Source organism: Salvelinus alpinus, chromosome 14 (assembly GCF_045679555.1).
Source record: "Salvelinus alpinus chromosome 14, SLU_Salpinus.1, whole genome shotgun sequence".
Lineage (NCBI taxonomy): Eukaryota > Metazoa > Chordata > Actinopteri > Salmoniformes > Salmonidae > Salvelinus > Salvelinus alpinus.
This window is the reverse complement of record NC_092099.1, coordinates 29,003,721-29,015,798: the sequence shown is the minus strand read 5'-3', so window position 1 is coordinate 29,015,798 and position 12,078 is coordinate 29,003,721. Positions and strand designations below refer to the sequence as shown.

Genomic DNA, 12,078 nt, shown 5'->3' with positions numbered 1-12,078 from the left:
CATGCAGCTAACAAAAATATGTGGAAATGTCTGCTCTATCCAAAATTACAACCAACTATTTGCAGCATTACATAAAAAATGGAAGAGGCAAGCGGAAGGGGGAGAAAGTAAGGAACTTGTCTGTCCACCCTGCATTAAATACCAAAATAGGTTGAAGAAAATGTATGAGAAATAAAAAAGAATACAAATTTCATTGAAGGACCAAAAATTTGACAGTTGTGCCATACAGATTGCAAAATAGTTGGGAAAAGATTTTCAACATACCGATTCCATGGCATATGGTATATGAACTGCGACACACATCGACGCCCGATTCAAAACATCGAGTTTTTCTATTGAAATTATTATACAAAAATCTTGCAACCAATATAATAATAGATGTATGGGGAATACAACCATCCCAGCTCTGCATATTTTGCTGTGAAGAGACAGAATCATTAGAACATTTATTTTGCACTGTCCACATGTAGCTTGTTTTTGCTCGTGGGTTCAGGAAAGGCTGAAGAATTGCAACATTTACCTTCTGTTCACTCTGTAAATAGCATTGCTGGGTGATCTAAAAAGACATAATCAATTGATCAAAAATATAATAATACTCATTGTTTATATTTGATTTAAAATCTATAGAAACTTTGAGATAGAAAGGTTCAGAACTTTTGTGAAACATCACAGCACAGTTGAATATGGCAAATAGAAATAAAAAATGGATAGTGTTCAGAGATAGATGGGAGGGGTTGAGGGGATCTGAAGGGTGAAAAATATAAAATAAAAAAATAACTAATGTAAGATTTTTTTTATGTCCATAAAATGTATGTAGGCTCAGAGCTTTTGTGAAACAACACAGAACAATTGGAAAATATATGGCAAATAGCTGAAGGATGGGACAAAAACAAACAAAAGATAACGCATGTAAAATATACTTTGTCCATAAATGTATATAGTACTGTATGTATAAGCTGGAAGTAGACCCTTAATCTATAAGCAATATTAAAGATGAACCACCCCCCCCCAAAAAAGTATTTAACCAGGGCACAACTAAACTGCCTTGAGATAAACAGATCGATGCAGCTCAGATTGAGTAAAGCAGCACCAGCAGAAAGAACAATTCACTGTTACATCTCAGGTGGATGATAAGCAGGGAGGTCTCAAAGAGAGCGAGAGAGAGGCAGTGATAGACATGGAAAGAGACGGGTAGAAGTTGTGAGAATGGGAGAGAGAGAGAGAGAGAGAGAGAGAGAGAGAGACCACAATAATGGGTGAGTGGGACAAAGAGAGAGAGAGAGAGAGAGAGAGCGAGCTAAAGAAATACAGCAATAAAGAAGGAGAGGAAAGATATGTGATATAATAGCATGCAGAGAATGAGAGCTAGAGTGTACTGTATGTGTGAAAGGGAATCAGAGTGAGCAGCAGAGACAGTTTGTTGATTGGGGTGCAGTCTTGCATAAGAGTAAATCCAAACCCTATCTCCAGTGTGTCAGCTCACTAGCACCACAACCAACAAACACACACATGCCACATTTATGCAAACACGCACACACAAGCACACACCCACCCACACACACATGAACAAACACACAGGCCTGAGGTAGTCAGCCCCGGAGGGTGAGTGTTTGTAGTTGAACATACAGAGCGGCTCTTATCCCTTGGGCATGGTTGCCTTGGAGCGTGCTCAGATGGTCTGTATGTCAGCGGGGGACGGGTGGGGTGGCAGGCTGAGATTTGAGTGACAGGCAGAGAGACGGGACTTCAACAGGATATGACCCGCTGGAGCCCAAAATACCCTGGGGCTGCTGTCGCTACATCTTCTTAAACCTGACCAACCAAACACCCCTCTCTCTCTCTCTCTTCCTCTTTCTCTTTCTCTTCTAAACCTGAGCTGCATTTAATTTCAAACAGTTGCCCCCTCACCTTTGATCTATTCCCTCCCTCATTGACTCCCCTTCACTGGTCTGATAATTTTGCAGGTGAAAGCAACATGGTGGAACGGACTGGAGGTGTTTTATACAGACAGAGGAATATGGGGCACTAACAGGATATGACCCACTGGGGATCCTAATCCTCAGAGCTCATGCTGGCTCTCCTATAACCTGACCACCCAAATACTAAGAGGAGAGAACATGGACTCTGCCAGAGTCAGTGGAGGGGAGGGAGATACTCACTGGGCACAGACGTCAATTCAACATCTATTCCACATTGGTTCAACTTAATTTCATTAAAATGATGTGGAAACAACGTTGATTCAACCAGTGTGTGCCCAGTGGGTAGGATGTCTGAGTGGAACAGAAAGGTAGAGAAAGCATTGGTACAGTAGGTAGGACATTGGTTTGAAAAAGGATTGCGTAAACTATACATAGATATGTAAGTATGTTATAGTCCCATTAATATTTGAGTTGTGCTGACCTAGATCTGATCTGGCCCACAGTGAGTTTGTGTCAGAGACATACATGATAACATACTCTGTGACATTCAAATAGTGTTTTACTGTACACTATCAGCACTTCTCTCCAATTAACATTCCTTATCCCTTTTAATTAATCATTAAGGGAAACATTCTTCTCTTCACAATTACTTTCTCATCACTAACCGACCCAGTTGGAAATGTAATTGTGTAATTCATTGCGTGCATTAGGCTATGGTCTGTAAGTGAATGGTGTCTCATGGAGAAAAAGTATGAGTTGCTTTCCAGACCAGAAGAAGTACCTTTAAGGTAGTCAATAAGGACTGGAATTATCTCTCTTTTTCATTTACCTTCCTTCCTCTTACACGCACACACACACACACACACACACACACACACACACACACACACACACACACACACACACACACACACACACACACACACACACACACACACACACACACACACACACACACACACACACACACACACACACACACACACACACACACACACACACACACACACACACACACACACCACTATCACTATGGTATACCCAGAAGCCAGTTAGATGTAGAAATCAATAGAAACACAGTAAAACAGGGTGATTGTATTGAGCTGTATGTTCAACAGTGCTGATTAATCTGTTAAACTGGACCAGAGCTCCTGTCCTCACTCACTTTCTCGCTCGATGGGCTTCCATAAAGAATTTACCTGACCTCCTCCAGGCTTGGCAGGGGGAAGAGTAGTGTTTTGGTGACATGACATAATAACCATGTATCTAACCATCTGTAGCTGATGAACACAACACACATACTGTGTTGGATTGTGACTGGTGGGATTTTATTGCTTCAATCAGGTTTTGAATCTAACATGTTATTTTATCTCCACCTCGGTTTGTCACCCCCCTCTCTCTCATGCTCCCCCCTCTTTATTTTATACCCCCGCCACTCTATCTCTCGCTTTCTTATCCTCCTCTCTCCTCCATCTCCTCCTCCCTCCAGAGGTGGACTCGCTGCGTATCCTGCTCTACTCGGTAATCTTCCTCCTCAGTGTGTTTGGCAACCTGCTAATCATTGTGGTCCTGACGGTCAACAAGCGCATGAGGACGGTCACCAACTCCTTCCTGCTGTCCCTGGCGGTCAGCGACCTGATGATGGCCATCTTCTGCATGCCCTTCACCCTCATCCCCAACCTCCTGGAGGACTTCATCTTCGGTCCCGCCATGTGCAAGATAGTGGTTTACCTCATGGGTAAGAATGGGGAACGGGAAATGTTGAGGGCGGGTGTGGGAGATATCGAGGCTGGAGAAAATATTTAGTTATTGAGAGAGAGAGAGGAGGTATGGGAAGAGAGAGTGATGGAGGTATGGAGAGAGAACAACAAGAGTGATACAGACAGGATGGATATCTGTCTAACTTTCTGTCCCACTCATTCAGTGCCTTGCTCAAACTCTCTCTGTTATGCTCTAAGTATAAATCCAAAACCTAGGCTTACCCTCTTCATCAACCAGAGACTTCTCCAACCATATGACCATGAACTGTACCCCGGTTAGCATGAAAACGGAATGTGAAAGAAAGAAAGCAACGGTATGTCGTGGTAATTTCCTGTATTACTCAATAAAATGAGAGAGAGAGAGCCAACCACACACAAGTCAGAGTTATATTATAAATTCCATCTTTAATAATATATAAGCTTCACCAAAGCCCTTTTTTGACTCTCAGATCAATTCAGTGTCTATAAATGAATTCTCTGAGAGAGCTTACAAAACAATTCTTAGTTTCATTTATAGCCAAGATACACCCCTCTCAACTTACAAAGAATCCTTTACCCGAAAGAGGAGTATCCCATAGCTAGACAGTATCAGCTATAAATCATCGTTCAGTTTGGTCTCCCAAAACAAGGTTTCAATCTCATTCTTGGTACTTCACTGTCTACCAACACATTACCTCATCCAATGGCATATACAGTGGGGAGAACAAGTATTTGATACACTGCCAATTTTGCAGGTTTTCCTACTTACAAAGCATGTAGAGGTCTGTAATTTTTATCATAGGTACACTTCAACTGTGAGAGACGGAATCTAAAACAAAAATCCAGAAAATCATATTGTATGATTTTTAAGTAGTTAATTTGCATTTTATTGCATGACATAAGTATTTGATACATCAGAAAAGCAGATCTTAATATTTGGTACAGAAACCTTTGTTTGCAATTACAGAGAACATACGTTTCCTGTAGTTCTTGACCAGGTTTGCACACACTGCAGCAGGGATTTTGGCCCACTCTTCCATACAGACCTTCTCCAGATCCTTCAGGTTTCGGGGCTGTCGCTGGGCAATACGGACTTTCAGCTCCCTCCAAAGATGTTCTATTGGGTTCAGGTCTGGAGACTGGCTAGGCCACTCCAGGACCTTGAGATGCTTCTTACGGAGCCACTCCTTAGTTGCCCTGGCTGTGTGTTTCGGGTCGTTGTCATGCTGGAAGACCCAGCCACGACCCATCTTCAATGCTCTTACTGAGGGAAGGAGGTTGTTGGCCAAGATCTCGCGATACATGGCCCCATCCATCCTCCCCTCAAAATTACAGACCTCTACATGCTTTGTAAGTAGGAAAACCTGCAAAATCGGCAGTGTATCAAATACTTGTTCTCGCCACTGTATCAATTGTCAATCCTAGATACTCCCAAACCTGGACAACCTCACTGAAGACAGTGAGCCTCTTAGGTCATATACCAGATCAAGATAAGGGCAACCTCAGAGGGGACATACAATGGTTCCAAACACTGCCTTACTCCTTCCCCCCATGAGAAAAGTAGGGAGTGACTGGCGTACAGACATTGTATGAGATAACTAACTGGTTCCCCATTAATAACGTCATCCCTTCACATGGTTTAGGAATAGTTACAGACACATTCCCATAAGAAATATAATGTTCCATTCTGTCCTCCTCCCCTTCTGATATTCTACATAGCACCACATGGTTTAACAGATACATTGACATATGAAGACAAGCCTGACCTCTCCCCTCTCTGGGCACCAAGTGACTAAGCCCTAGCTCAGAAGGGAAAATGCAACTGCCCACAGTATCTCGCAAGCATATGATAAAAATAACATCTTATCTATCTATGTTACCTAGCTAAGTCTGATTCTGCCACGACAGGTACTGTAGTTTTAATATAGCCAATTGAAATTTTGCACTAGTGAGTTTGAGCATCTCATTTAGGATGCCATCAGGTATGCATGTTTTTTTATTTTTTATTTGAGAGCCTGAAGTTTCTTATAGAGCTCCTGGTCAGTAATTGGGGAGTCCAATGAATTTTGATTGTCCTTTATAGCTTTTTCTAATCCATTCAACTTCTCATGAATTTGGCGTTGTTCTGCGTTTGTGTCAATTTGAACGGTGTTGTAGAGTGTTTTAAAATGGGTTGTCCATATGTCAAGATTTTGAATCGCTAATTCCTCTTGTTTAGATTTTTAATTTTTTTTCCAATTTGCCAGAAGTTGTTTGTGTTTATGGACTCCTCAATTAGTGTCAGCTGCTTGCTGTTGTACTGTGCTTTTTTTGTTCTGAGTGTACGTTTATAGAGTTTTAAAGTCTCACAGTAATGAATGCGTAATTCACCATTATTTGGGTCTCTGTGCTTTTGGTTGGATAGTGTTCTAATTTTTTTCCTTATAATTTTACAATCTGCCTCTAACCAGTTGTCATCTGTGATCTTTTTTGTTTAGTTTTTTATCAATTTCAATTGTGCTTCTTTTGCCTTTTGCCTGAATATATAGTTGATGTTTTGTATTGCTAGATTGATGCCTTCTTTACTGTGAGTGAATATGGTTTCCAGAAAGTTATCTAAGAGTGTTTGGATATTTTGGTTACTGGTTGCTTTCTGGTATTCTTCTGTGCTGTTTTGGGCCCATCTGTATGAATTTCTGATGTTGTACAGCTTACTGGGCTGTGAATGTCTGGTTGTTTCCAGGTCTGTTCTTTTGAGGAACAACGTAATTTGGCTGTGATCAGACAGAGGTGTTAGTGGCTTGACAGTGAATGAGCTGAGAGAGAAGGGGTCAATGTCTGTGATCATATAGTCTACTGTACTGTGGCCAAGAGGTGAGCAGTAGGTGAATCTCCCCAAAGAGTCCCCCCGTAACCTACCAATGACAAAGTACAGACCCAGGCTTCTACAGAGCTGCAACAGATCCCTTCCGTTTTTGTTGACGGTGCTGTCACTGTTGTTTCTATGGGGGAGATTAAGACAGTTAGAAACAGTATGGCCTGTAATAAAGCTGTCCCCTCGTGTGCTCGTTAGATCAGGTAGTGTTCCTGTGCGCGCATTTGTGTCCCCACAGATGAGCACATTTCCCTGGGCCTGGAAATAGCACGTCTCTTCCTCAAGGGTGGGGAAGATCTCTTCTGAGTAATATGGGGATTCTAAGAGGGGGGATATATATTGCGCAAAGGAACACATCTTTTTCTGTCAGTACAAGTTCTTTTTTCAGTTTTAACCAAATGTGATATTTACCAATTTTGAGGGGATCAATTAGATTTTGTAGTTCGGATTTGTACCAAATGATCAATCCTCCAGAGTCTCTGCCTCTATTGACAGAGCTGTGTTTCTGTGATGGCACAATTACCTCTCTGTAGCCTGTGGGACAGTGAGTGACAATGTCAGCCTTACACCATGTCTCCTGCAGAATGATGACGTCAACATCTTTAAGATTTTTGTTGAACTCCAGTAAACTCTTCAGTCCAAAGGTTGATGAGTTTAGGCCCTGAATGTTCCACATGCTAACTGATAGCGATTTCATGTTCCAAAAGAAAGAGTAGCAGTCAGAAATACAGTAACTACTAACTAATACGTTGTTAAGAGTGAGATAAACCGGATAGCAGCTAACATTCTTTCTGTTGTATATATAAATATTCTTATTCAAGTCTTATTTTAGTCAATTCTAGTACAATAGGTGTGTGTGTGTGTGTGTGTGTGTGTGTGTGTGTGTGTGCGTGCGTGCGTGCGTGCGTGCGTGCGTGCGTGCGTGCGGCCGTGTGTGTTAGGGCAGTTTAGTGCAGATGTATTGGTGGAGCTGTTTAATCTCACTTAATCCTACAGTTCTCCTGTCCTCTGACGACCTCTGCGTAGCTGCGCTGGTCCTGCTGTTGGGCCCTGTGGAGTGGAGGAGGGCCAGTTCTGGGCCGTGGGGCTTCCTCTCTGGTCTGGTAGGGGTGGTGGTCTGGTGCGGGGTAGTAGGCTGGGCCCGGTCCGGTCTGGCTAAGCCGATGGAAGTGGTGATGCTCTGGTGGTGGGTGGGGCCTGTGGAGTGCGCTGGGTCTGGTGGGGCTGGGGCTCCTTGTTGGTGCAGTGGTCTGGCAGGGGTCTCTGGGTGGTCCTCTGTGCAGTGCGGCATGGGGTGTTTGTCTACCAAGTGCCACGTCCTTTAGAGACTTGGCAAACATCCCTACTGTCTGCTTCCTCAGGTGGGAGTGGTCGTGCAGATGCTCTGGGGTGATTGTTGGGTGGTGAGCGTGGGAGTTGGGGAACCGCTCAGAGGCCCTCTCTGCTACTCTGTTGACCAGGCTGCCTACTCTCTCCTGCTCCTATCGCAGGTTGTTGGTGCCGGTGTGAATAATAATGTGGCCTGGTGTGCCAAAGTCAGGCTGGGACAGGATGTGGAGTGCATCCTGTGTTTTTGGGCACCATATGTTGCACACCTTGTGTTGGGGGAAGAGTTTATCTTCTTGGATGAATTTCCCATTTGAGTCAATGAGGATGGCCACCTCAGTGGGTTTTACCAGATTAGTGCGTTTACGGTCTGGGGCTGGAGTACACAGGGCCTGTGTACATGGAGGGGTGTGTGGGGGTGTGTCGGGGGGGCCAGAGAGCTTTTCTCTGTAGTAGGTGTCCCCATGTGAGTCTCCTTGTTGACTGGGGGTGTGGGTAAAGTGTTGTCGGTATGGGGGGGTAGTGGGTAAAGGTGGGTCAGTGGGGGTGTTAGGGGTGGTGAGGGGCTGCAGCTTCTCTCTGGGAGTGTCTACAGTCTGTTCTCTGTGCTGTAGCACTCCCTTGATGACAGACAACTCCTTTTCCATCCCCTCCTTTACCTGCACCAGCTCTCTCCTCATGGTGGCCTTTACCTCCTCAAGCACTGTGGTAAGGCTCTCTCTCAGCTCCTGGACAGAGTTCTTCAGCTGTGTCCTGCACTGGTTGATCTGGTCCTGTAGAAGCTCTGTGTCTGGGCTGATGGTGGTGTAGCTGGGGGGCTGCTCCTTCAGCTCAGTAACCCATGCATGGGACAAAGTAATTTTTCCAACAATTGTTTATAGACAGATTATTTCACTTATAATTCACTGTATCACAATTCCAGTGGGTCAGAAGTTTACATACACTAAGTTGACTGTGCCTTTAAACAGCTTGGAAAATTCCAGAAAATGATGACATGGCTTTATAAGTTTCTGAAAGGCTAATTGACATAATTTGAGTCAATTGGAGGTGTACCTGTGGATGTATTTCAAGGCCTACCTTCAAACTCAGTGCTTCTTTGCTTGACATCATGGGAAAGTCAAAAGGAATCAGGCAAGATCTCAGAAAAATACTTGTAGACCTCCACAAGTCTGGTTCATCCTTGGGAGCAATTTACTAACGCCTGAAACTACCACATTCATCTGTACAAACAATAGTGCGCAAGTATAAACACCATGGGACCACGCAGCCGTCATACCGCTCAGGAAGGAGACGCATTCTGTCTCCGATAAATGAACGTACTTTGGTGCAAAAAGTGCAAATCAATCCCAGAACAACAGCAAAGGACCTTGTGAATATGCTATATCCACAGTAAAACAAGTCCTATATCGACAGAACCTGAAAGGCCGTTCAGCAAGGAAGAAGCCACTGCTCCAAAACCGCCATAGAAAAGCCAGACCACGGTTTGCAACTGCACATGGGGACAAAGATGTCCTCTGGTCTGATGAAACAAAAATAGAACTGTTTGGCCATAATGACCATCGCTATGTTTTGAGGAAAAAGGGGGAGGCTTGCAAGCCGAAGAACACCATCCCAACCGTGAAGCACGGGGGTGGCAGCATCATGTTGTGGGGTTACTTTGCTGCAGGAGGGACTGGTGCACTTCACAAAATAGATGGCATCATGAGGGAAGGAAAATTATCTGGATATTTTTAAGCAACATCTCAAGACATCAGTCAGGAAGTTAAAGCTTGGTCGCAAATGGATCTTCCAAATGGACAATGACCCCAAGCATACTGCCAAAGTCGTGGTAAAATGGCTTAAGGACAACAAAGTCAAGGTATTGGAGCGGCCATCACAAAGCCCTGACCTCAATCCTATAGAAAAATTTTGGGCAGAACTGAAAAAAACGTGTGCGAGCAAGGAGGCCTACAAACCTGACTCATTTTCACCATCTCTGTCAGGAGGAATGGGCCGAAATTCACCAAATTTCTTGTGGGAAGCTTGTGGAAGGCTTCCTGACACGTTTGACCCAAGTGAATCAATTTAAAGGCAATTCTACCAAATACTAATTGAGTGTATGTGAACTTCTGACCCAGTGGGAATGTGATGAAATAAATAAAAGCTGAAACAAATCATTCTGTCTACTATTATTCTGACATTTCACATTCTTAAAATAAAGTGGTGATCCTAACTGACCTAAGACAGGGAATTTTTACTAGGATTAAATGTCAGCAAATGTGAAAAACTGAGTTTAAAAGTATTTGGCAAAAGTGTATGTAAACTTCAGACTTCAACTGTGTATAATCTAAACTCTTAAGTTTTGTTTGTTATCTAGTTACTTTTTCTTTATTTTCCAACAGGTGTTTCCGTGAGTATCTCCACCTTCAGCCTGGTTGCCATAGCAATTGAGCGCTACAGCGCCATCTGCAACCCGCTAAAGTCACGGGCGTGGCAGACCCGTTCCCATGCCTACCGGGTGATTACTGCCACCTGGCTGCTGTCCTTCATGATCATGAGCCCCTACCCGGTGTTCAGCCACCTGGTCCATGTCCCCCTGAAGGACAACATCACCATCGCACGCATGTGTCGCCATATCTGGCCCCACAGGGAGGTGGAGCAGACCTGGTGAGTGTGTGTGTCTGTGTATGCGTGTGTGTGTGTGTGGGTGTGTGTGGGTGGGTGTGTGTGGGTGTGTTTGGGTGGGTGGGGAGTGTGGGTGTGTGTGGATGTGGGTGGGTGGGTGTGTTTGGGTAGGTGGGGAGTGTGGGTGTGTGTGGATGGGTGGGTGTGTTTGGGTGGGTGGGGAGTGTGGGTGTGTGTGTGTGGGTGGGTGTGTTTGGGTGGGTGGGGAGTGTGGGTGTGTGTGGGTGGGTGTGTTTGGGTGGGTGGGGAGTGTGGGTGTGTGTGGATGGGTGGGGAGTGTGGGTGTGTGTGGATGGGTGGGTGGGGAGTGTGTGTGTGTGTGTGTGTGTGTGTGTGTGTGTGTGTGTGTGTGTGTGTGTGTGTGTGTGTGTGTGTGTGTGTGTGTGTGTGTGTGTGTGTGTGTGTGTGTGTGTGTGTGGGTGTGTGTGTGTGGGTGTGTTTGGGTGGGTGGGGAGTGTGGGTGTGTGTGGATGGGTGTGTTTGGGTTGGTGGGGAGTGTGGGTGTGTGTGGGTGGGTGGGTGTGTTTGGGTGGGTGGGTGGGGAGTGTGGGTGTGTGTGTGTGTGTGTGTGTGTGTGTGGGTGTGTGTGGGTGGGTGTGTTTGGGTGGGTGGGGAGTGTGGGTGTGTGTGGATGGGTGGGTGTGTTTGGGTGGATGGGGAGTGTGGGTGTGTGTGGATCGGTGGGTGTGTTTGGGTGGATGGGGAGTGTGGGTGTGTGTGGATGGGTGTGTTTGGGTGGGTGGGGAGTGTGGGTGTGTGTGGGTGGGTGGGGAGTGTGGGTGTGTGTGGATGGGTACATACTCATACTCATCTTACTTTTTGCTTACTACTGTTTTCCTAATACTTACTTTTATGGGGTTTGGATGGAACTGTATTTACAAAGAAAGGAAAATCTGCCTACACTTATGAATTGATGATACAGAAATATTGTGTTTGTATACACAGTAGAATATAAACCGATCACTAGAATGCTCTCAACAGCAAAATAATTTAAACTTGTTCTCCAGCTGACCATTTCCCACCAGAGAAGCCATTAATCTGTCATTGTAGTAGAAGTGCATCCCAGGTCACCAGGTGCATTGTGGATGACTGTAGGGCTCCCCTGGGGAAGAAATTAGACACAGCCTGTGTACAGTACAAGATGTACTGATGTTCTCTCATTATTATTTTATATTGGTAGCCTACTGCCATAACCACTTATTGGTGGAGTGAAGTCCTGTGAGAAAAAGACACTTGAGGCTTTCCAGTCTACAGAAAAGAACAGCTATAGTCCAGTGGAGGCTCTTCAGTGGAGGAAGGCGAGGACATCCTCCTCAGTGAATTTCATAGAAATAAAAATAGTGAAACATTTAAAAAGTTATCCTTTTTACATAAAACTATACATAAAAATATTCACGTCACCAAATAATTGTTTAAAACACACTGTTTTGCAATGAAGGTCTATGGTAGCCTCAGCAGCACTTTGTAGGGTAGCACTATGGTGTAGCCAGAGGACAGCTAGCTTCCAACCTCCTCTGGGTACATTGACTTCAATACAAAATCTAGGAGGCTCATGGTTCGCACCCCATTCCATAGA

At 44.6% G+C, this 12,078-nt stretch overlaps 1 protein-coding gene across 2 annotated transcripts in view; it reads left to right on the top strand.

Moving 5' to 3' along the window:
* Window positions 1–12,078, top strand: part of LOC139538709 (cholecystokinin receptor-like) — a 72,320-nt gene that overhangs the window by 38,592 nt on the left and 21,650 nt on the right. For both annotated transcript variants that reach the window (XR_011667788.1, XM_071341090.1), the window contains exons 2-3: window positions 3,409–3,657; window positions 10,220–10,484. Coding sequence is in view for 1 of the 2 variants with exons in the window: in XM_071341090.1 (XP_071197191.1) it covers window positions 3,409–3,657; window positions 10,220–10,484 (514 nt within the window). In the remaining variant the exon portion in view is untranslated. The remainder of the gene's footprint in view (window positions 1–3,408; window positions 3,658–10,219; window positions 10,485–12,078) is intronic.